Raw genomic sequence first — 26336 nt, forward strand, 5'->3', positions numbered from 1 at the left:
CAGGGACAAATTCAGTAAAAAATTCTTTTGCCATAAATGCACCACACTAGAGCTTTTAATGATGTCAGTTACAGGTGTGGGCAGAACCTATGGGGAGCAGCCATTGCTGACCGGAAGTGATGTACCCGCGTTGATTCCAGGTGATGAGTGTGAGTAAACAAGCAGCAGTCAGTGAGCAAGACTGAGTTAAAGCATGTGTTTGTGCAGCAGTGAACTTTGCACTCTGCCACTGTCCTACAGATGTGACCCAGCACTGGTCGATAATGTGTCATCTTAGACCGGATAATACAATGAGTCTGTGTCACTACTGGTGTTGGAACAGCCTGTGAAGGAGGCAACATGTCTTTGACCATGACTGACTGACTGACAGAGCAGTGACTTAGTACTCACATGTACTTGACAACAGGCTATGTTTGTCACTGGACGGAACCGCTAGTATTACACATGATCTTCTGAAATAGCTAGCAACAAAAATTCCCTACAGATACCCTTTAAAATTTGGACTGGAGGATGAACTAAACAGACTGTGGCAGCCAAAGGTCACCTCAGAAAGCAGATTTCAGATCATGATGCAAGAATAGTCAACACATCTGATTGAACTTAAGGTTTTTATTCCATCCTGTTCCCATAGTGTTGGAGATGTTTGCACGTACCTGTGCTCCTTATTTGGCATAAACTTTAGTGAAGAGAACTGAAGAATCCTCAAAGGATAGACAGACATGCAGTCTCATCCCACTGCTCAGAAAAAGCCTGAGTGTTGTGTTTGGAGTCTCCTTTAATCGCTCTAAACCACCATCTTGTGGTTGCTTCACTCGTCTGCTCGTTTCGACAGGGACAGGCGTGGCGTCTGATCTCTAATGCATCACTGTCTTCACTGTCTCCGGCTCTTATTACACCAGACCCACTCGTTCAGATTACGTAATCAGTTGACCTTCACGGATCACGTTGCCTCTGTCACCCGATCATGCCGTTTCACTCTGTTCAACCTAAGAAAGATCAGGCCATACCTAACCGAACAGGCCACCCAGCTCCTGGTGCAGACTATGGTTATCTCCCGTCTTGACTACTGCAATGCTCTTCTAACGGGCCTCCCAGCTTGTGTTGTCAAACCACTACAGATGGTCCAGAATGCAGCAGCGCGTCTGGTCTTCAATCAGCCTAAAAGGGCACATGTCACCCCCTTACTCATTGAGTTACACTGGCTACCCATAGCTGCCCGCATCAAATTCAAATCTTTAATCCTAGCCTACAAAATTCTCCGTGGGTCTGCTCCTGTCTACTTAGGTGCACTAATAAAAGCTTATGTCGCCCCACGACCACTCCGCTCGTCTGGGGAACATAGTCTGGTGGTCCCCAGACCTTGTACAAGACAATCCAGGCTCTTTTCATGGGTCGTTCCACGTTGGTGGAACGCTCTACCAAGTGCTACAAGAACAGAGTCATCCCTGCCTATCTTCAAGAAGCTCCTGAAGACCCAGCTCTTCCGAGAGCACCTCCTGTCCTAGCACTTTCAAACATTCCATTTTAAATATTCTAATAAGGTTTTTCCAGGACAACCACAGATTCTTTCACGATTATCTCTGGACCTGCTGCGGTGGTCCGGCCTCTTCCCTGCCCTCATCATCACCACTCACTTATCCTCAACCGCCTCCATGTGTCTCCCCCTACTCCCCCCTTCTCCCCTTCTCCCCCTCTCCCCCAGTCCCTATCTCTATCGCTCTCTCTTTTTCCCCTTCTCTACTCTCTCTCTTTAACCCCAACTGGTCCAGGCAGACGTCCATCCTCCAGGAGTCTGGGTCTGCTCGAGGTTTCTGCCTGTTAAAGGGAAGTTTTTCCTCGCCACTGTCACCAGTCACAAGTGTTTGCTCCTGGAGGATTCTGTTGGGTTTCTGTAGAATTGACTTAGAGTCTGGTTTTGACCAACTCTATATATAAAATGTCAAGAGATAACTTTCTTGTGATCTGGCGCTATATAAATAAAATTTGATTGATTGAGTGATTTAATTGGTTTTCCCCTGTAAGTCGCTTTGGAAAAAAGCGTCTGCCAAATGCGTAAACATAAACATAAACATAAACGTAAAAAAACATATCCTCCGCTGCTAATGATGCTCCATTAGAACGGTTGTTTGTCTTTTCAAGGAGGTTATGTTTTTGCTGGCGCTGGTTTGTCTGTCTGTCTGTCTGTCTGTCCATGTGCAAGATAACTCAAAAAGTTATGGATGGATTTGGATGAAAATTTCAGGAAATGTTGATACTGGCACAAGGAACAAATGATTACATTTTGGTGGTGATTGGGGTGGGGTGGGGGTGGGGGTGCTCTCCAAGTGCTTTTCTAGTTTAAGTAATTTTTTTTACTTGACACATTAATGGCTCATAAAAAACAGACCAAATGTACCTCTTTTTCCCGGCAGGATCACTGTGTCCACTGACATCAGCAGGTAAATGCCAGCAATGAAAGGCTGCCTTTGAGGAGGAAAAACACACAGAGTCACAGTTAGAGGGATGTTAGGCCGGGTTCTCATGGTTAAAAGGTCTTTTCTCCACAGGTTTTCTCACCATCGTTCGATAAAACACATAAAAAGTGAATGAATAAATACAATTATACAACGTTGCTGTGAAATAAAATATTTTACTATAATGACTGCGGGATTAAAACAATAACTGTTTAATTTTAAAGTGTGTTTGGCTATTTCACTACAATGCAGCTGTATTTATTCAGTTTAAGACAACATTTGGAGTAGCATTGTTAAGGATTTGTCTTTTACAAATTTATAATTTTTCAACAAATTCTGTTAAGCCCTGTGAGGAGACCTTGTTATGATATTGGGCTCTACAAATAAAATTGAATTGAATTTTAGGAAAATACTTACGGTTTGGTTGTCATGGTTAATGAAAGTCCTGAGCAATCTCTATGGTGGTCTGCAAACGACACAAATGCAAATTATTATCTGCCAAGAGTCAATTTTCATCCTCATGAAGAAGATTTTATCTCCTTTGAGCTTGGAAGAAATTTTTACAAAATCAAGGATTTCCTCCAAATGAAATTTTTTTTACATAATTCTGTCCGATTTAACAGACAAAATAGTTTGTCCAGTCTAGAGCTGCAACCAATTAATCGATTAGGTGCTTGAAGCGAATGCAAAAATTCATGATTCGATTAATCGACTCAAATTGATTGAAGGGAAATATTCTATTGCAGTTTTCCTGAATCGAAACTTCTTTGTGCATCACAATAAGTGTCCATGTGAAACACAACAGTGGAACCAATGTTTAACAGCAGAGAAATGAAGGAAACAAAGCTTTGATTCAGGAGAATTGTGGTTGAATGATTTTTTTGGATCACTTTGGGTCAATTAATCGGTTGCAGCTCTAGACCAGTCAGTAGTTTGTCTGATAATACAACAGGTTACAGTTCAAAATCAGAATCAGAATACTTTATTAATCTCAGGGAGAAATTATTGTGTTTTACAGTGGCTCCATTCAAGTAGAATAAAAGTAGCAGGAAAATTATCAATACAACAAGAAAAATAGAAAAAAATATATAAATACATATATATAAAGCTCTAAATATACAAACATATATATTGCTATATATCAAAACTCTCTATTAGGACAGAATTTCAAAAGCAATTTGTACAATATGTACTAGACAATATATTATTAATAAGATAATTTAAAAAAAAAACACACATAAATATGAGCGTAAAAATATTGTTGTGTTATTAAAAATCATGAGGTTATGATGAGGAGTTTAACAGTCATGTCAAAAAGCCAGGTTTAACAGATGATATTTTATACTGGATTTGTTCCCTTAACACAAACCCGAAGAATGAATCTAACTTTATTCACTGCAGGATTTTCTTGAATAATTGAACGAAACCCCGACAGTATTTTAACTTCCATCAGGACCTACCTCTGAAAGCACTGATATCACCATAATGGATCTGCAGCACAAAGTAGGACATTCCTGAATGTCTCCCAACTTTAAAACCCACATCTGAAGAGAAAAACAAGATGAGACAAGACGTAAGACACAAAATGTTTGTCCGTGGACACTAACGCTGCAGCCTTCTACCCCCTCTGTCCATGTACAAGATACATTTTTAATGTCAAAATTATAAATAAATAAACTATTGAGATTTATGTCCTACTTTTGCATGTACTGGTTTGAGTATTTTGTTTGATTTGTTTCATATTAGGTGATTATTGTACATCATACTATTCATTTAATCGAGTCATATTTTGCTTTTTTAAATGGAATTCTTCATTTTCCCACATTTCCCTGTGGTCTCCATAAACTGTAAATGCTCTGCTCGGCTCTGAATTCTTCATTCATTCAACTCCACAGGTCCATCCTCAACCCTATTTCTGAGTAATGACACCAGAAAGGTGGTTTGGAGCGCTGGCCCTTTAAATGCATATGAAACATTTTAGGCTCCGCCCCCTCCAGGTTGTTGACTGTGCTGCTCTGTCCTGTTCAATCAGCAACTGAACATTTGAGGTAATGGGCTCCAACTCTGGACATATTTTCAGTCTGGACTACAACCGCTGCTGCTGATAAACATTTACGTCGTACTCGGAGAAATGTTGATCGGAAGTCTGGACCTTATATGTGCAAATGTCGTGACGTAACTAGTTATAAAACGTAACAAATTAAGCAGGAATTAAAACTGGTTGTAGAAATCCACTGGATTTTTGCCCAAATGAATATAAAGATAGTTTTGCAGCAGCTGGAGGGTTCAAATTCAAACTGTATGAACTATTAGGGTCCAAATACACAAAGAAATGAACCAAACACTAATAAAAGTGGGTTTCGCAAAACATGACCCCTTTAATACATTTTTACATGGAATTTAGCTGCAAATTAGCAATTTTATTTTCCTTTTTGTCCGTTTTTCTGCTGTAACAAAAACAGACTGAACCATGACACCTGACTGTACTCAAAAAATACCTTTAGAGGCAGATATTAGCTGAATAAATTACTTCTACTATTACTTTATACCAAATTGTTGAGTATTGAACTCAATAATGTTCCAGTTGGTTGCTGTTGTTCGGGAATCTTTTTTAATCATCTAATGTATGCAGATGAGATAGTCTTAATTGCTCCATCTGCCAAGAGCGTCCAGCAGTTGCTCAACACTTGCTCCCAGTATGGTCAGTCTCATGATATTTTATTTAACTCTGATAAGTCAAACATTATGCTGTTTGACACAAATAGTTCCAATGTAAAAACTAAACTTGAGTTGAATAACCTTCTATTAGAATATGTCCAAACCTACAAGTACCTTGGACACACTGTATCTGATAATCTTAGTGATGATAATGACATTCAAACTAAGGTTAGGAGTCTTTATGACAGGAGTTATTTTATCTCTCACAGGTTTTATTTTTGTTCCACTACCGTTAAGAATAACTTGTTCATATCTTTTTGCTCAAATATTTATCTCTGTTACTTATGGGTTAATTTTAATCGTCGTACTGCTCACTCAGTCAGAGCTGCTTTTAACGATGCATTCCGTATTATACGTGTTTTTTATCATAGCTGTAGTGCTAGTGGTATGTTCTGTTTTAATAATGTTGGCTCTTATTATGAAATGTTACGGAAAGCAGTTTTAAATTTTATACTGTGTTTAAGTCATTCTAGAAATGTTGGGATTTTTACAATTGTTAACTCTGACTTTTATGCTGATTCTACACTTGTTAAATACTGGCACCAGCATCTGTATACTTGTTATTGAAGGTAGGCTGTGTGCACGCACGTTGTTTTTACATTTATAACCCTTGTTTATTATTATTATTTTTTTAATGCTCATTATACTCTATGGACTGTAACTATTTACATGTCTGATACAAATAAATAAATGAAAAAACTTCTATTGTCACTTTGCTTGATGACATCCCTGCATAAATCACTGAATTCATCTACTCAGAGCTGTATGGGACTGTGTACCTTTGGGTAATTTGGTAGGCGGTGCGTTCCGAGCCCAGGCGTACATAATGGAGGCTTCATCTTCACACGTGCCTTTTACACTGCCACAGTCCCTGGAGACAGACATGACATGGCGGCTCATGTTTCAGAACAATCTGATAGGGAAACGCTGTGAATTGCACAACACAAAGGCTGTTCACACAATGACAACCATGACGAGCATAACACCTTCCTGTTACTGTGTGAAAGGAAAGAAAACTTCAAAACCATTTCTGTAGCAAAGTCTTCAGAAATGGTGTGTGTGTGTGTGTGTGTGTGTGTGTGTGTCCCTGTCCATAGCTGTTACTAGACAGGCATAGTGGTTTAATTATCCAAAAATAATTAAGTAGTTGCTGTTTTTAATTTCCAGACCAAACCCAGGAAATTAAAATTCAACAGCGCTAAAACTGAATGAAGATCCTGATGTTATTAATCCTGTTTTGACCCAACGTCTCGGCCCTTTGGAAACTGCAAACAGGATTATTACCCTCTAGTGTATTAATCACATTTTTGGGGTTTAAACATACTGGAAAAACCTCTGTCAAAAGTAAAGGGTTTTTAGAATAGAATAGAATAGAATAGAATAGAATAGAACAGAGCAGAGTAGAAGAGAAGAGAAGAGAAGAGAAGAGAAGAGAAGAGAAGAGAAGAGAAGAGAAGAGAAGAGAAGAGAAGAGAAGAGAAGAGAAGAGAAGAGAAGAGAAGAGAAGAGATCAAATTGAACACAACAGAACAGGATAGAACAGAATAAAATAAAACGCAACACAACGGAGTAGAATAGAACAGAATAGAACACAATGCAACACAGAAGAACACAACACAACAGAGTAGAACACAACAGAACACAACAGAACCGAGTAGAACAGAATAGAACACAACACAACAGAAGAAACTAGAATAGAATAGAATGAAACAGAAAAGAACAGAACAGAATACAACAGAATAGGATAGAACAGAATAGAATCGAACACAACAGAATAAAACAGAACACAACAGAGTAGAATAGAACACAATAGAGCACAATAGCACAGAACAGAATAGAACAGAATAGAATAGAATAGAATAGAATAGAATAGAATAGAATAGAATAGAACAGACCTTTGTCACTATTACAGGAACGATGAAAATCTGTTTTGCAGTTCTGTTTCTGTTTAACAGCAAACACTTAAAATGCAAAAGAGACTAAATAGAAATATCACAGAAAATACTGAAAAAAAAATGGGATTATAGGATTTGTGCATGACTGTGTCAAAATGGCTCCAAACTGCCAAAATGAACGTCCTGCAGGCGGGCGTTCATGTATCTGTCCAGATATTCAGACTCTTGGACCTGTACCATACACCAGGCATCCAGTCCAACACTGGGAAATGAAGATGCAATATGTGCTCAGCTGTTCTAGTAGCAGCTCCTGTACTTTGTACGGTGGAACAAACTCCTCTCAAAGAATTAAACAAATCAAGTTGGGTCAGTTTTTCTTCAAACCTTTATTACTGTCTGAAAAATTTGGCTTGGTGAAACTCTGAAATATGAGTGGGTATTATCTTTTTTTGTAGTTTATTGTTATAGGAAGGTCAGACAGACAAAAGGTGCATCACAGTCTGTAGAGCGTCAGACAAAGAGGTGGGAGTTCAGGGAATTTTGAGGAGTCTGGAAAGGGAAAGTAGAAGGTAGAACAGGTATAATGTGGAAAAAGGTACAATAAGTGACATGGTTTCAGTGGCTGAGGTGTCAGTTGTAGGAGTGTTAGAAAATATGGGTTCTGCAATATACTGCGATATTTCATTTCACAATACTGTATCATTATTAAAAAGTACTGTATGGATATTTTTAGGTATTTATTCAAATGCAGATATTTTGGAGGTTCATATTTGTTTTTTGGTTTTCTTTATTGTTTATGTCTTATTTCTTATTATTTGACACTGTTTTATTAAATTAAGGTTATTTGAATCGTGCTAAAAGCACTTTTTACTGTCTGAGAGGCAGATGTTCGTTCCTTTGTTGGGATTACACAAAAATAATTAGAGCTGCAACCGATTAATTGATTACGTGCTTGAAGCCAATGCAAAAATTCACGATTCGATTAATTGACTCGAATTGATTGAAGGGAAATACTCTATTAAAGTTTTCCTGAACTGAAGCTTCTTTGTGCGTCACAATAAGCGTCCGTGTGAAACACAACAGTGGAACCAATGTTTAACAGCAGAGAAATGAAGCAAACAAAGCTGTGATTCGGGAGAATTGTGGTTGAATGATTTTTTTGGGATCACTATTAGTTGATTAATCATTTCAGCTCTAAAAATAATGCTATGATATTAGCTTTGAACTAATAGAATATGAACATTTGAACAGGATCTGAGACTGTAATGTCTGCAAAATATAATTAAAGTTTTAACAAAGGAAGATTTTGTGATATAACATTAGATCCTGTTGTGACCAAATAAAAATGTGTTTAGTATTTGTGCAGATTTCAGGTGGAATTCCATTTTTCTAAAATAAAATAAAATAAAATAAAAAATTGCCTTTTAACAGTATCATGATATATCGTGATAAATCGCACCGTGATCCTAGTATTGTGATTTCTATTGTATCGCCAGATTCTTGCCAATACACAGCCCTAGTCAGTTGGCTCGTACCGGTTACATGTCAAAGTCTGGAACACTGATACTGAAAATACTGGATCAGATAAAGGAAGATCTTACATTCAGGGTTCCAACAGTTTCTACAAGTTAAATCTAAGACTTTTCAAGACCTTTTTAAGACTACGTAGAACAGAATTTAATGCTTATTTCATGGCCATACTGGCAAAAATTTGTGACTCCTAGAATTTAGGATAAATTTATTTATTTATGCCAATGCCTTGATTCCCACCGTTCCAAGTCCTTTCTCAGCAGGGGCTGCAAAGTTAGCAATACTTGATTCCTAATTTCAATATAAATTGTCAGGTTGGAACAGGTGGAACTTTCTTTGCAGCTTGGACACATTTGTTAAAATCTACAAAATTAATCCTAAAGATGATGTTTCACCTGTACAAACTAAATTTGGTGGACATATATATCAGGCCCAGAAGCTGCTGGACCCATACTCTATACTCAACACCACTGTGATTTTCATGTATGATTTTTGGCCAGTTTTTGACATTTGTAGTCAGTGTAGCATAGACATAGGAGGTAATGTACAATTCTTCTGTGTAGCATCCAAAATAAGGCCAGTTTTATGCTCACAGTGAATCCTTTCATCTGCAGCACAGACTAATGAGGGTGAAACTGCAGGAGCCTAATGGTCACCGGCAGGGCTTTGTATTTAAACATTTCACCACAACGTTGTGATCTGAACTGGAGTTGGATCTTACCAGTAGTTGGTTTTAGAGACGGGAGTCTTGCAGCCAAACAGCAGCATGTGATGGACTGTGTTCATACTGGCATGAGGAATGAAATCCACTGAAAAGAAAATAACAGAACATGTACATTTGATGAAATGACATCAATACTTTGGTTTCTCTGTGACCATTCTGAACTTGGTACTTTTGTCTATGATTATACACTCAGATACTCACCAATATATGCATCTTGACTAGTTGGTACAGGAAACGCCATGCACAGGTAAGTGTCCGACTAAAACCATAAAATATATCATAATATTATTAAATGTTGCACTGGTTCTTTCTATTATACAACCCTTTCTGGATTGATATTAAGAGTAACAAAGTTATTAGATTAGATTAGATTAGATTAGATTAGATTAGATTAGATAGAACTGTATTGATCTTTTGAACAAAAACCCTCAGGAAAATGAGGTTCCAACCAAACAAAGCAAAACACAGAATATACACATAAGAAAACAGCAAAACAATAACTATAAAAAAGAAAACAGTATTAAAAATAACAGGCAATTGTGCATTGGAAAAGTACTAGTAAAAACAAGTAGCAAGGTGGTAACAATAATAAAAATAATGATTATAATAATAAATATTAACATTCAAGTAATATTGAATATTATGTTATATTATATTATATTATATTATATTATATTATATTATATTATATAACATTATCTTATTTTATATTATATATTGAGGATGTCAGAAATGTTCTAGTGATTGTGTTTTTGTGTGATTTGGGGAAAAGACTTACCCCGGATGGAACGACACCCGGCATTCGAAGATCCACAGAAAAGTTGTTGGCATTTGTTAAGAACATTGGCGGTTTAGTTCTGGAACCACAATCACTGGGATTTGCCCAGACATTTTCTTGGGACCTTTGAGATGTGCAGAGCAAGAAATACGATTAATTTTAATAGAGTCAACAACATACATATACACATACACATACATACACACACACACACAGAAAATGAGGTGCTGCACAAAGTTGGATTTGAGGGGGGGTCATCTGTTATTCATGAAAATGGAATTTTGTGTTGGCTTCAGCACTGAGCATGTCTGTTTCATGTTATTTCTAAATGTTATAATAATACAGGCCCAAAATAAAGGAAAAATACATGGTTTTCTGTTAAATAATACAAAATAAGTTCTCCACAAACCTAGGGAAAAATACTGGTTGTGAAATTATATCTGAAGTTTTTTGTACTCTGTTGTAGATGTGTTCTGGAGAAGTATAAGACAAGAATGTTAATACGCAGTTGGTTTGTCAATATGTAAAAAAGGTTTACAATTCAAAAGGTGTAAAAGAAACAACATAAAAACCAACTGTGAACTTTAGTCATTCAGGTACGTCTTTTACAGTCCTTAGCTTTTCCTGCAAATGACACATCATGTACAAACAGATCAATCAGATACAAAATTATTTATCTCTCCAGGACTTCATCTCAACTAGGGGTGTAAAAAAATATCGGTTCTGCAATATATCGAGATATTTCATTTCATGATACTGTACCGATATTAAAAAGTACTGTATGGATATTTTTAGGTATTTATTCAAATGCAGATATTGCGGAGGATCATTTTTGTTTTTTGGTTTTCTTTATTGTTTATATCTTATTTATTATTATTTAACACTGTTTTATTAAATAATGGTTATTTGAAGCATCCTAAAAGCACTTTTCACTGTCTGAGAGGCAGATGGGAGTTCCTTTGTTGGGACTGAACTCAAATCCTGTTCTGATGTTAGTTCTGAACTAATAGAATATGAACATTTGAACAGAATCTGAAACTGAAATGTCTGTAAAACAGAATTTCAGTTTGAACATTTTGTGATATAACATTAGATCCCGTTACAATCAAACAAAAATGTGTTTAGTATTTGTGCAGATTTCTGCTGTAATTCAATTCTTCAAGGAAATAATCATTTAAAAAAGAAACAAACAAAAAATTGCCTTATTAAAAGTATCATGATATATCTTGATATATTGTATCGTGATCCTAATATTGTGATTTGTATCGTATTGCCAGATTCTTGCCGATACACAGCCCTAATCTCAACATATTTCTGTAATTATGAGTTATTCTTTTCAATGTGGTCGACAGATTTTGTATTTTTGAGTTGATTCTAAAAAAAAACAAAAAAAAACCAAAACAAAACAAAACACCTCTCCCTGCTCCATCTCAAACTCGTTTTCTTCTTACCTTCTGGACCTGTACAGTGGGTTTTGTCTTTCCAGACCGTGGCTGTGACAGATGATTGCCAGCACCAGCATCCCCACACAGCACACAGGGACTCCCATCATGCCTGTGGTCGCTGCAGCGCTTCTACTGTGGCTGTCTGCAAATGTGGAGCACAGGCTGTGAGCAGTCATGTGGAAAATCTAGGCGGGTAAGTTGCATAAAAAAGCGCTTATCAGGCTGGACACCACACCTGTTTGTCTGACTGGTGCGGCTGAAGTACAGATGTGACAGATGTGAGGCAAAGGTACCGTCTGTGCTGCACCTCACGCCGCCAACATGTCTGACTGAATTTATGCTTGGATCCTCCCTGAAGGCAAGAGGTTTCCAAAGCCGACCACCTGGAAAAAACACGCAGGTTAAACACCAGTGTTGTTTTTATATGCAAACTGTTCCCAGGTTAACAACACAGGACCAGAAATTATTTGTCCACCTGGAAATTTGGACTGAAGATCTTGACTTTACACTGATCTATAAAGCCATTCTCAGCATCCTACCTCTGCATTTACACACTTTAAAATGCATTATTCAAAACATTCTACTAGAGCCCCACTGATTACACTGCTACACCCCCACCCCCTTACCCCCCAGCTAGGGATGTAACGATAGGAAAATTTCATATCATGGTTATTGTGACCAAAATTATCATGGTTATCATTATTATTGCGGTATTGTTGAAATGTGCTCAAATGTTCAAAAAGCACTAATACACACACTGAAATAATTTAACCAAGTTGTATTTTGAAAAAATAATAGCCACAATGTATGAACTATTTAATGAACAAATGTATGAACTATTTAATGAACAAATGTAAATATTCTGAAAGAATGAGGATTTTAAAACATGTTAGTGTGATCTGATCCAGACTGGTCAGTGGTTCAATGAAATGAGCAGTATCGTGAGTTTTCTAAGTGCGGTAATCGAACACAGTTACAATAAACAGAATTTAAACGGCAATACTAAGTGTCAGAAATTTTACCGCAGCTTATCGTTATACCGGTAATCGTTACACCCCTACCCCCAACACACAAAAAAAATCCTGCATAACCACCCCAACCCCCCATCTGCTTTTCACTACTTCATAAAACCTGCCTTAAAGCGGGGTTCCACTTTTCACAAAACTGTAAAATCTTTACGGTTGGTCCTCCATGGTGTCTATTTTACAAAACAGTAAACATTTTGTATTTTTTCAATATATAAGGGTACAAAATAGCAAGAGTTTGCTATAATGTAATTAGGGATGTAACAATATGAGAATTTCATATCACGGTTATTGTGACCAAAATTATCACGGTTATCATTATTATCGCGGTATTGTTGAAATTGTGCTCAAAAAGTACTTATACACACACTGAAATACTTTAACCAAGTTGTATTTTGAAAAAAAAACAAAAAATGAATAAAATAATAGGCAAAATGTACTTTCTGTTGCAGAAACATTCAAGTATTAACCCTTAGGGGTCTGAGCCTATTTTGGCTGTTTTTCAGTACTTTTGATTTTGCCTTTATATACTATATAAACAAATGTTTACTATGCCCATGTTTGATATCTTTTTTTTCAGCACAACTTCATCCATCTCATCTGTCTATTAGTTTTTCACTTTAACCTACTATATCAACACAAAAGGCAAAAAAACACACAAAAAATATAAAATCCGATTTGAAAAATGTATATACTTTATTGCATAAATGACACACAGATGCTTAATGAACCTTTTCAAAGACTTTAAAAGTGAATATTGGTTCCAAATATTAGGTATATAAAATCAAAATTGTAATAAATTAAAACTATACTCAAATATTTGACATAAAAGCAGATCTTTACATGGGCATTTTTTCCCCTGAAAGTGTGGTAATCAAACACGGTTATCATAATAATTAGAATTTAAACGGTAATACTAACCATCTGCAATTTTACCGTGGTTTATTGTTATACCAGTAATTGTTACATCCCTAAATGTAATATAAATAATATAATGCCATCTAAGTATTTTTTAAAACATTTTTCTAAAAAATAAAATTGTGTTGGACACTAGTAGTTGTAGTAGTACTTTCAAAATATATAAGTCTTCAAAAGGTGATTTTAAATTTATTTTTTGATCTAGATGTTAACCTTCCCTTGGCCAGCCCCTATTTTAAAATATCATTTTCTAGGTATATGCAAAAAACAAAAACAGAAGGATGGCAAAAGAAATGTAGATGTGATCAAATAGTTTTAAATTATGTATGAACAAAAAGCCGACAACAGCAACACACCAGTGGACAATATACAACAGGGTAATGCTGCGGGTTGTTCCTGTTTTTGGACACTGCAGCAGCTAAAATATTCAACATGTCCTGAACAAATCACACTATTAGAGGCAAAAACATGTTCACAATGTTCTTAAAATATGCCATGATGGTCAAAACATCTGCATCTGTACTAAACAGTTCATAGCTGTTTCTAACAAAGAGAAGTAAACATGTAGAGATTCTAGATTTGTGCACGAGACTGTGTTGTTTAGTTTAATGCGGACAATGAGTTCCTGTGATGTTTAGAGAAACTAAAGTGTGCCAAGACACCCCATCCTCCCCTGCATCATCCATCACAAACATGAACCTTGCACCATGTGGAGGTTTATCACTTTTAATATCATCTCCTAACATTATCACCCATCATCCTGCTTTATGTGTCCAATCTGGACCTGTCTGGATGAGTGCATTAAACTAAAAGCACAAAGGAGGCAAACAAACACGACAAAAGGAGGAACCCTCATTGACAGGACTGTTGTGTCGGTGACTCATCGCTGATCGGAGTGGGGTGGAGTACGGGCTGCTGACATCACAGCCCACCGAGGAGATAGAGAGGAAACTATGGAAACAGGGCTCGGCCCACTCGTGGACCAAGGCACGTATTCTAACAGGGAAAACGCCATAGGACTGAACTACGTATGAACATTTTCACCGAACAAGAACATGAACAAACGCCTTCAATCTAAACAAAAGGCGTCTGATAAAACCAACTGTGCAATGATCAGGGCTGTTTCACTCATTTTCTAAGTAACAGGAACAACCAAAAACACGCTAACGCAGAGGTAAGAGAGAACACCACATATCACAGAGCACAACACGGAGATTCAAATGCATCCCAAAGCCAGACGGTTTAATTTGACAGATTTTATCGCTTTCGTTTTAATTCATCAACGACAAAAAAAAAACAATACAAACAAACAGACTGGAATGAACAGAAAGACAGCAAAAATAAGAGCCATTTTAACTTGTCGTGGATATTAATAAGCACACGAAGAGCATTTATCTGTATTTAAAGACAGTGAAAGTAAAAAATAAATAAATAAATAAATAAAAAACATCAGCCTTGTTTGACTTAGCCTCTTATGTAGCTTATTATGCTAACTAGCTAACCTAGCTGTCTATGCGTAGGCGAGTGTTTGACAGGTTCAAAACGGCATCTCTAATCAGCTTTTATCAGTTCTAATAAACACGTACGGACTTTAGCTGACTCCAGTTCGTCGCGGCAGATGCGTGTGAGATGGAAAAAGCATACCTGTTCGCTGCTGCTGCTCGTCTGTCAGACTAAAGATGCGACGTCTGCCTGTGTACAGCTAACAGCAGTTTGACACGATGAGACTTCCGGTTCGACCGTTTCATAATAAAAGCATGATCTCAACTGACGCAGGGGAACAGGAAATGACAGAGCTTATCTAATTTTAATAAGAAAAGACCCTGTAATTGCATGAGAAAAGTTAACTGTCCAATGTGTAAGATTTAAGAGGATGTAGGAGGATCTAACTGCGGTGGCCCAGAGGTGCAACAGACCAAAAAATTATCCACTATAAGAAAAAAAAGAAAACAGCCCAAAAAATTATCCACTATAAGAAAAAAAGAGAACAGCCCAAAAAATTATCCACTATTTGGAAAAAAGAGAACAGCCTAAAAAATTATCCACTATAAGAAAAAAAAGAAAACAGCCCAAAAAATTATCCACTATAAGAAAAAAAGAGAACAGTCCAAAAAATTATGAACTATATGAAAAAAAGAGAACAGCCTAAAAAATTATCCACTATAAGAAAAAAAAGAAAACAGCCCAAAAAATTATCCACTATAAGAAAAAAAGAGAACAGTCCAAAAAATTATGAACTATATGAAAAAAAGAGAACAGCCTAAAAAATTATCCACTATAAGAAAAAAAGAGAATAGTCCAAAAAATTATCCACAATAAGAAAAAAAGAGAACAGCCCAAAAAAAATGATCCACTATAAGAAAAAAAGAGAACAGTCCAAAAAATTATGAACTATATGAAAAAAAGAGAACAGCCCAAAAAAATGATCCACTATAAGAAAAAAAAGACAACAACCCCAAAAATTATCCACTATAAGACAAAAAGACAGCAGTCCAAAAAATTATCCACTGTAAGAAAAAAACCGAGAACAGCCCAAAAATTTATCCACTTTAAGAAAAAAAAGAACAGCCCAAAAATTTATCCACTATAAGAAAAAAAAAGAAAACAGCCCAAAAAATTCGTAATTATAATTGTTAGGTTGGTCATGTGACACCGATGCAGGAAGATGGTCAGCACGGATGTGTGATCTGAATTTTTTGTATCTGAATTTTTTTTTTATTCTAAATTTATGAACACGTTGAATTCAGACACAGAAAATTCAGACACTTAATTTCAGTGCAAACAAATTCACTGCTAGAAATTCAGTAGCTTTTATAATTCAAAATCTGATGAGACAGATTTACTTCCATAGGGTAGTTTGTAAAAGTAAATACTTTTGTAATTTAATGTTATTTTTTGTACTAAAACGAAGAGAGAAAAATAGCGTTGTCATCCTTTTTAGGTTATTCTGTTATTATTTTACTGGTCCAGCCCACTGGAGATCAGATTTAGATGAATGTGGAACTGAACTAAAATGAGGTGGACTCCGCTGGTGGAACAGATGAACATGTGGACGTGTGCTGGTGGTTGTTTGTCTCAGCACACTGAGGACTTCATCCTTTTATTTCTCACCTTTCAGTCAGAACACCTCAGCAGTTCTGATCCTGCAGATTCAGTGTTTCTTGGCAGCAATATGTTGACTGACAAAAACCATTTGTTCAGCATATTTACTTATTTATTTAAAGTTCCTAAACCAGGAACCCAGTGTCCTCTCTGTCAACAAAGCCACACAGTCCCACAGCCGAGAACAGGTGGTTTCAGTCTGGGTCAGCAGGTTTACGACTGAATTCTACAGGCAGGTATCGAGTGAAGAAGGACACAGAAAATAAGCAACATATCACTGCAAAAAACTGTACATTTATTAAAAATACAAAATATAGCTGTAGTTTTTACTGCTGTATAACATTAAGTCATTCATTTGTTGGTTTGGTACAGTTTCAGTTGAATGCAGTGCTGCTTTAGGGCTGAAGATCGTCTGTTACTGATTTTCAGCCTTGTCTATCGTGTACTGACATTTCACCAAATTCTCTGAATCTTTGGATGATTTTATTCATTGTAGTTTATACTGATGATGACATACTGGAAATCTGTGCAATTTTAGATTATTTTACATTATTCTGAAACTGTGCCATAATTATTAGAAGAGATTTTTCACAGACTGGTTAACCTCTGTCCATCTTTACTCCTGATGGACTCTGCTTCTCTAAGCTATGTCTTTTTCATCAATCAATCAATCAATCAATCAATCAATCAATCAATCAATCAATCAATCAAATTTTCCACCCTAAAAAATGATAAGCTGGCTCAACGTAAAACATTTATGTAACAATTTCCATTAATCTTTTTAAATTATTTCAACTTGGCCCTAATTGTTTAAATCCACCAGACTTCTCTAGTTCGGTAAACTCTATTACTTCAGGACAAACAACATGATTTGGTTTTTACTCTATGAGCTTAATTAAGTTGAACCAACTTAATTTTAATTGTGTAAAAACAACTCCATTTAGTTAAACTGACTTACTGTTTTAGAACATATTTTCAACAATAGACCCAATACCCATAATGCAATGCGGCAAACACGCCACAATATAAACTACAATTTTAACTTACAAAGGAACTAAATGTGTATTATTCAGTCCTTGCATAATTTAAACCACTGTTGCAGAAACAAAGCTAAATTCTATCAAGCCTTAAAGTTTAGTAAAGTTCTGTGTAAAATCATGTTTCTCCCTTTTTTTTCTGTGCTTCCCTCCGTCTGTCAGTAAAACATGTGCAGGTACGTCAGCTTTGTACTCAGCTTTTAGAAGAAGCTTACAAGATTTTTAAGTTGTACTAAATTAATATGCTTCTATGTTAAGTTACAAGCAGAAATGTCTTTTCAAAACTGATATATTATTAAGTTAAGACTGTTTCCCTTATGTTTCATTCAGACCAACTTAATAAAATAACTTATCAACTGATTTAAGTGTGTACATGTAACAAACTGAATTTTTTTAAGCAGAAAAAGCTTAAAGCTGTTAACTGAAAAGAAAATAAATGTTCTGTTGTTCTGAAATGCATATATGACTGAAAATAAACTAACTAACTAACGAATTAACTCACTTTTGGAGATGTGTCACTGCCATCAATTTTAAAATGACTCTTTTTAAATCAGAAACTGGTATAGATGATCTCAGCTTCAATATTTGATATGTTTTTTTTTTTATGCTATATTGTGTATAGACCATGGCGTTTATGAGACGTCTGAGACAAATTATGGTGTTTTATTGTTGCTTATACTTTCCACTGTACCTCAATTTATTTATTATTTATTTATTCTTAAAGTTGGGTTTTGTGTGAAAAGCAAACAGTAATTGACTTATTAATCATATTTTTTTAAATTTTCAAATCTAACTATTTGTTGGTGGACTGAATAGAATTTGTTTTGTCCTTCCAAACTCTGCACTGCAACTCTTACTTTAATATGCGTGTGTTTTTATATGTTTGGGTTTTATGTGTTGTTTTCTTACTTGCTGTTTTTAATCACCTTTTACATGTTTCTTTTATAATGTTTTAAATGTGTTTCTTTTTCCCTGTTGTTGTATTTCAATGTCCTGTGTGAAGCACCTTGAATTGCCTTGTTGCTGAAATGTGCTATATAAATAAACTTGCCTTGCCTTGTGTTTCGGCTATAAATTAGCTCTATAATAATGTTTGTAGATATAAAGGGTTTGTGTATCTGTTAAAATGCCCTATTACAGAGGAGACATAAATAAAACATCTAATTCTGAATTTCATGGTTAAAATAGCAGCTTAGTACACAGTTAAAACGCCATAAAGATAGACTATTACTAATCTTTTATTTCGTTTGACGATGATGCTTTTATTTTGTACACCAAACCGGAAGTGCTCCGTGTTTCCGGTCCGGCTTCAGATCGGTCGCAGCTCCACATGTGTTTACTCTGTGTCAACACTGGTTTGTCGTCAAAACGTGTCTGTTGAAGTGTCCAAAAATGTGACCCCATGCAGCGCCAGGTACGTTAGCCCATAGCTAACAGAAATGCTACAGCTAATGCTAAATAGTGCAGTCGTAGTTGGAGCTGTAGTGTTTTTCGGAGCCTTTGTTTGACCGGATGTTCGGAGGTTCAGTCTAATTTTAGTCCTCACATTCGTCCTGGACTCGGTTAAATAATGCAGTTAGATGGACTTTTACAGTGAGTTCATAGATGTAAGTGAGAGATCAATGGAGGAACACTTAGTTCAGTTGTGTGTGGAGCATATACAGAGCAGATGGTGTGGTTTTGTGGACAGTAGGGGACACTGGGGTGGACCAGACTGAACACAGATCCAGGTTCAACTGAAGTCTGACAGTTCACAGTCTGACTCTGAAGCACACACATCCAGCTCTGATGAGGCTTTTGGACTGCTGAACTAATGCTAGGAAGTGGAAATAGTAGGGCTGTAAGAAAATGTGGGTTCTGCAATATATCGCGATATTTCATTTCACAATACTGTATCGATATTAACCCTTTCATGCATTCTGGTCACTCCAGTGGACACTTATTCTCCAGCTGTTCTCTTGTACATTCATGGGTTTTGTTGTTTTAATTCCCGATCAGCCAACACAGTGGACACTTATGCACCATCCCATAATACACTGACATTCATACCATTACTGTAACTTTGCTGTTTGATAAACCTGATCTGCACTGACATGTTTCAGTGTAAATCAATTATTTGTTAGAAAAAAAAGTTTTTTTGTTTGTTTGTTTTTTTTGCATATTATCTCCATGAAAAGAGTAATAATTAGCCTTAGAATATGTTAACATGTGAGAAAACATCAGATTTTATTTCATTGTTTTAATATCAATTTCTGATATTGGGTTTTAAACACGTTTCTTTACTTCAAAAATTAAATGCATGGACATTTTTGTAACTCCATGAAAAAAAAAAACAATTTGATCACATTGTTTTTTCCATGCCTATGGAGCAATTAAAACACTCAAGAAAAATTTTTTAACTAAGGTTCTCATAATTAATACATGAAAGGGTTAAAAAGTACTGTATGGATATTTTTAGGTATTTATTCAAACGCAGATATTGTGGAGGTTCATTTCTGTTTGTTTGTTTTTATTTTTTGTTTATAATTTATTTATTATTATTTCACACTCTTTTATTCAATCATGTTGGTTCCTTTGTTTGGATTGAACTCAAATCCTGTTCTGATGTTAGTTGTGAACTAATAGAATCTGAACATTTGAACAGGATCTGAAACTGGAATGTCTGGAAAACAGAATTTCAGTTTGAACACAGGAACATTTCGTGATAGAATATTAGATACGATATATCATGATACTGTTAAAAAGGCAATTTTTGTTTGTTTCTTTCTTTTTTTTTAAATGATTATTTCCTTGAAGAAGTGAATTACAGCAGAAATCTGCACAAATACTAAACACATTTTTATTTGATCCCAACAGTATCGTGATCCTAGTATTGTTGGTTGACTCTGTTGGGTTTCTGTAAATTGGTTTTGACCAACTCTATATATAGAGTGTCATGAGATAACTTTTGTTGTGATCTGGTGCTATGTAAACAAAATTTGATTGATTGATTGATTAATTTGATTGGTTTCCCCCTGTAAGCCGCTTTGGAAAAAAGCGTCTGCCAAATGCATAAATTTAAATGTAACGTAAATGTATTATGATTTGCATCGTATTGCCAGGTTCTTACCAATACACAGTGGGGGTGTAACGATATGACAATTTCATATCACAGTTATTGTGACCAAAATTATCATTATTATCACGTTATTGTTGAAATGTGCTCAAAATGTTCAAAAAGTACTGATACACACACTGAAATGTAACCAAGTTGTATTTTGAAAAAAACAAATTAAATAACAGGCACAATCTATTTTCTGTTGCAGAAACATTCAAATATTAACATGTAAACATCAAACATACAAATGTGCATTAAAGATGGAACCTTATGGACATAACAGATATCTGCACCAGGGGAGGGAATTAATAGGATTTGATCAATATCGATGCCGTTGTCGATTCTGCTTGCCAACCCAATTCTTTATTAATTCTCCTATCGATTCCTGGGTGGTTTTTTGAGTGGGAAAAAAAGTAGTTGGACGGGTCATAGTGGAGTTTGTTTGACCATTTTCCAGATCAAATCCTTCACAGTGTCACACATATACACTGTTGTACACACACAAACAGAAAGTGAAACACAGTCATATTTTCCTGAACTATTTAAATGAAAAATGTAAATATGCTGAAAGAATGAGGATTTTAAAACATGTTAGGATGATCTGCTTCTCCAGGAAATGAGCAGTATCACCACGATTTTTAAAGTGCGGTACTCAAACACAGTTATCGTGATAATTAGAATTTAACAGTAATATTAACCGTCTGAAATTGTACCGCGGTTTATCGTTATACCGGTAATCGTTACATCCCTAATACACAGCCGTGTTCCTTCATATGGAACTGTCCTTTCTAGGTCCATATTTTTTTCTGAATGTCTACCAGCGTTTCCGTCAACATTTCATTTGACCTTTTGAGGATATTTGAAAAGGTCCTGTTGTCTGAATTTGATGGGTTAATGACGTACTGTTCCTGTTTTTGGCTCTGGCGCCTCCTATGATCATCCTCCACCTTTTGTTTTTCCTTCCAGATGCAGAGTGTGTCAGGTGGGAGGCACAGCAGGTCTGTTTCCCACGGTGTTTGGGTGGTGCTGCTGTGCGTCGCTGCTTTACTCCTCTGTAATGTCATCATCTACATTTATCTGGACTCCTTGGACCAAAGCGGTGGGCAGCAGATGTCCTCTCCTTCGGGTTGTCTACCTCAGCATTTCAAGATGGTGACCATGAAAAACTGCACCCCCTGGCTCCAGTGTGCACAGATAAAGACTGAAGTACGCAAGCTGAAGCTGATTGGCCAAGGGGCAGTGAAGAAGGTAAACTGTCTGAGAACAGATTGTGAGTTTAGGAGTCAGTAGTCACTTTTCCATTGGACATCTGCGCAAAACTTTACAGATATTTACTAAATGTTGAAAAAACAGAAGTGCGTTAGGTCAGTTTTTCCATTAAATCACAAATGCTATGATTTATTTATCAATCAATCAAATTTTATTTATATAGCACCAAATCATAACAAAAGTTCTCTCATGACACTTTACATACAGAGTTGGTCCAAACCAGACTCTAAGCCAATTTACAGAAACCAACAGAATCCTGCCGGAGCAAACACTGGTGGGAGGAGAGAGAGGAAGGAGACACTACCCTTCAACAGCAGAAACCTGCAGTTTAGTATTGTGAGATGTCACGAGAGGTCATTCCATAAACATGGTGACAATCATAAATATCACAATCTATTACTGTTGTTGTGTTGTCATTATTATCATTATTATAATAAGTATTTACACTCTCACTTTTTCTCCCCCCTCCCTTTCTCACTTTCATTCACTCTCCCCCCTTCCCTTTAACCTGTCGCCCCTAGTCAGTCCATATTGTTTAGTTGCTCTTTACGTTTATCATGAACGGAGGTTTACTGCATTTCATTGTGGGTATGTGACAGTTTACACACAGAGGAAAGAGTACACACAGTACGTTTTTTTCCAAAAATTAAAGCCTTATGAAAAATAATAAATAACGAGTATTAAATAAGTTCTATTTATTTTTATGACCAAACACTTGACTGTTTGTACAATTTTTTAATATCGAGGCGGAGAGGTGTGAGTGGAGCTGAGGTGTAGACAGTCAACAGGAGGCGGAACGCGCAGTGCGAGGCCCCGCCCAATGCTGCTGGCAGCTTTAATTATAATTTTCATTGTCATATGATGTTGTCATTGTTGTTTGTCATTGTTATTTGTTTGTTTACTTGCTCAATTTGTCTTTTATTTGTTGTTGTTGTCGTGTTTCTTTCCACTATGTCTCGTTAACTGTATCACTAATATTAAAAAACAAAACAAAAAAACAAACCCAGAAATATCAGGTTCATTTACAGATATGTTCATGTAGCTCCTGGAAAATGCTCACATTTCTCTGTTGTTTTGAATCTAGAATGCTCGTTGCCCCTCTATCCCGTACTAAATTCAAAAATGATTCCATTTCCTGGTGTGTCCACACATGCTGTGCCATGTTTGTTTTAAAACTCTTCTTCTTCACTTGTAACATCCATCAACATCTGTTTTGTTTTGTTTTTTTTTGTTCAAAAAGGTCTTTTCATTGCAGTTTTGTGTGATATACTAATTTCACTACGCCCGAAAAAACCACTTCTTGCAAATGTTTCATTGAAAAATGAGATTTTTAATGAATTTATCGTTTTTCCATTAGGCTAACTTTTATGCGTAATTTATATTTGCGCAATTTGAGGGTCAATGTATAAGTGACTACTGATCCCAACCTCTGGTTTCAAATCCACATGTGAAATGCTTTTTTTCTCCCAATGACCAGTAGAGATACACAAGTTTATTACAGTTAATTCTACATCTGTTCATGTACTGGATATTATAGACAGCATCTGTTTATAATACACTGTTTACAGTAGGGCTGCACGATTAATCGATTTTAAATCGAAATTGGATTTTTTAATTAGGACGATTTTTAAAAAAGGGAAATCGTAAAATCGATTTCATCTCTCTCGTGCCTCTGGGCCGCGTGCCTGCAGGCTACCGTAGGCTCCTCCTCCAGGCTCCCGTAGGCTCCTCCTCCAGGCTCCCGTAGGCTCCTCCTCCAGGCTACCGTAGGCTCCTCCTCTAGGCTACCGTAGGCTCTTCCTCCTATCAGTGCCAGCGGTCTGTCTCAGAAGTCTGTGTAATGACCGGACTTTAAATGTGTTCATGAGCCCACAGTACTTATAGCAATGTAAGCCGAGGCCTCACGCACGGATCCCGCAACTGAAATAGAACTGCATACGGATCACTCATCTTCCGTTGTCCTGGATCCGTACCGTACTGTCTTCCTCCGGTCCGGGTCTTGGGGTCATCAGCCTCAGCAGAGGAGCCCACACAGCCCCCTGCCCACACACATCCACCAGCTCCACACAGAATCCCTCCAGTGTGTCCTGGGTCGGTCTGTTCCACGCACAGATCCTCCAGTTTAAATAGAACCGCATGTGGAACACTCATATTAACCTGGTCCTCACACACACGACTGATGCCTGTCACTGACTTACACTGGTATCACTTCTGTGGGCCAGATACCCCCCAAAAAAAGAAAAAAACCCACTTTTTTTTAATAATTAATTTAGTCCTCTGACTTGCTAAATTTTTCATTCCCAAATGTAAGTTCTGTAACATAAAACCAAATAGTATTTATTTTTTAAAAGATGTTAAACTTTATTTAAAGCTGTTCGATAAATCTGGAACAAAAAGGCTCTAAAAACATAAGTATTTGCTCTGATTTGGACATTGTATTATAGTGTCTTCCCTCTGGCAAACTTATGTTATTTTCTTGTTGTATACATTGTTTGTATACTCTGCTTCATTCAATAAAGATTTAATGAAGACAAAATAAACTTCTGTGGGTTCATCACATGATCCCATCACAGATTTGAGGTCAGAGCAGTGCCTTGCATTGTGGGCTGTTCACGAAAACAACATGCTGACTTCTGTTGTCTTTTGTAGTTTTACCCAAAAATTGAAATCGAAAATCGAGTTTTTAGAGGAAAAAATTGGGATTTTTTTTTTTTTTTGGCCAAAATCGTGCAGCCCTAGTGTACAGTCTTTATTTTAACACAGTGTCACATAATGATCAGACATATGACCATGGAAACAGTTAAGTGACTGTTGTGGAAGTTTATGTTACAGTTTATCTCAGATAGATTTGATATAAATCACATTTTTATATCAGCTGCTGGTGTTTCAAACTGCAACACCACTATCCTGTTTTTTGCTTCAAATAATTATTTGACTGAGTTTGTATCAAAGCTGTACCACAGCAGTTCTATGAAATGAAACCTCTAAACCGTATTCGTGGATGGAAGCCTTCTTCAAACCACGCAGCAGAGAACAGTCTGTCTGCTTCACCTGAGCGTGCGCTCTGTTCACTTCATGCTTTGGTTTGTTTCTCAGGTCTACTTGGCAGAATGGAGGGCTCAGAAGGTGGCTCTGTCTGAACTGTCTTCTCTGGACTATGAGGCAGATTTTCTTCATGGGTTGTCCATGCTGCAGACCCTGCAGGGGCCCAGGGTGGTGCAGCTGGTGGGGTTTTGCCTTGACGACCATGTGTTGGTCACAGAATACCACCCCCTGGGGTCACTGCTGAATCTGGACGATGTTCTTGCACAAGAGCAGTACCAACAACACAACACCTGGCAGACCCGCCTGAGGCTGGCCATGAACTACGTGTCCATCCTCCATTATCTCCATAACAGTCCAGCCGGGCGGAGGGTCATGTGTGATTCCAACAGTCTGGACAAAACTCTGTCTCAGTTTTTGTTGACCAATAACTTCCACCTGGTCGTAAACGATCTGGACGCGCTGCCTGAAGTGGACCGCAGCAGAGGACTGGTGGTCAAATGTGGACACAGGGAACTCAGCGGGGACTTTGTGGCTCCAGAACAGCTCTGGCCCTTTTCAAGTACCGGGAAAAGCTTCTCAGACGACCTGATGCCGGGGTACGACGAGAGGACGGACATCTGGAAGATCCCAGATGTGACGCGGTTCCTGATGGGAAGGGTACCAGGAGGAGATCTGGTCCACTTCCACCTGTTTCAAATCCACGAGGAATGTAAAAAGACGAGCCCAGAGCTGCGTCCGTCAGCTCTGACTGTGTTGAACACCTACAGATCAGTCTACAGCAGCATGGTCCGGGACAGTTCTGGGCTCAGAGACATGTTGTAGAGCACAGGTGTCCAACCCTGGTCCTCCAGATCCACCATCCTGCATGTTTTAGATGTTTCCCTCTTGCAGCACACCTGACAGTTGTTATCAGTCTTCTGCAGAGCTTGATCATAGGCTGATCATTTGAATCAGGTGTGTTGGAAGAGGGATACGTCTGAAACATGCAGGATAGAAGCTCTCAAGGACCAGGACTGGACCGCCCTGTTGTAGAGAAACCTGCTGAACAGCACATACGAGTTCAGACACTTTGACATTGTTGACCAGTGGAATAAACCTTATTCTGGAAACAATGAAGGTCTAAGGTTTTTTGGGTTTTTTTGCATGCAGATTTTTTTCTTTTTTTTTTTGCTATAAACACTTCCCAAAATTCCTGTCGGGCTGTGTATTGTCAAGAATCTGGCGATACGATACAAATCACAATACTAGGATCACAATACGATATATCACAATATATCATGATACTGTCAAAAAGGCAATT

The 26336-nt window shown here is 37.0% G+C and overlaps 2 protein-coding genes across 6 annotated transcripts in view; one reads left to right on the plus strand and one right to left on the minus strand.

Annotated features, from left to right (window-relative positions):
• The window catches only part of pam (peptidylglycine alpha-amidating monooxygenase), a 50907-nt gene extending 35712 nt beyond the window's left edge, over positions 1-15195 (minus strand). For 2 of the 3 annotated variants that reach the window (XM_030149370.1, XM_030149368.1), the window contains exons 1-10: positions 15131-15195; positions 11779-11926; positions 11550-11705; positions 10099-10222; positions 9522-9579; positions 9318-9405; positions 5951-6042; positions 3914-3997; positions 2871-2919; positions 2396-2463 (exon numbers count right to left, since the gene is read on the minus strand). In XM_030149370.1, coding sequence (XP_030005230.1) covers positions 2396-2463; positions 2871-2919; positions 3914-3997; positions 5951-6042; positions 9318-9405; positions 9522-9579; positions 10099-10222; positions 11550-11650 — 664 coding nt within the window. In that variant the 5' untranslated portion in view covers positions 11651-11705; positions 11779-11926; positions 15131-15195. Of the gene's footprint in view, positions 1-2395; positions 2464-2870; positions 2920-3913; positions 3998-5950; positions 6043-9317; positions 9406-9521; positions 9580-10098; positions 10223-11549; positions 11706-11776; positions 11927-15130 lie in introns of all 3 variants that reach the window. The other variant, XM_030149369.1, reaches the window with a different exon arrangement.
• On the plus strand, positions 14477-26174 carry pomk (protein O-mannose kinase). Of its 3 annotated transcripts, XM_030149372.1 has the most exons (4): positions 18894-19039; positions 21689-21970; positions 25088-25850; positions 26061-26174. In XM_030149372.1, the coding sequence occupies exons 1-4, from the start codon at positions 19028-19030 to the stop codon at positions 26066-26068; spliced, it is 1065 nt and encodes a 354-aa protein (XP_030005232.1). In that variant the 5' UTR covers positions 18894-19027; the 3' UTR covers positions 26069-26174. The 3 variants fall into 3 exon arrangements, with proteins under 3 accessions (XP_030005233.1, XP_030005232.1, XP_030005231.1); XM_030149373.1 differs by lacking the exons at positions 18894-19039; positions 26061-26174 and adding an exon at positions 14477-14660 and having other exon boundaries at positions 25088-25977; XM_030149371.1 differs by lacking the exon at positions 26061-26174 and having other exon boundaries at positions 25088-25977.
• Positions 26175-26336: the final 162 nt, after the last annotated feature.

Source organism: Sphaeramia orbicularis, chromosome 12 (assembly GCF_902148855.1).
Source record: "Sphaeramia orbicularis chromosome 12, fSphaOr1.1, whole genome shotgun sequence".
NCBI lineage: Eukaryota > Metazoa > Chordata > Actinopteri > Kurtiformes > Apogonidae > Sphaeramia > Sphaeramia orbicularis.

Excerpts from the sequence above, each read along its gene's own strand:
- pomk (XM_030149372.1), top strand. Across the intron at positions 21,971-25,087 it reads GCCAAGGGGCAGTGAAGAAG|GTCTACTTGGCAGAATGGAG; the intron begins GTAAACTGTCTG and ends TTTGTTTCTCAG.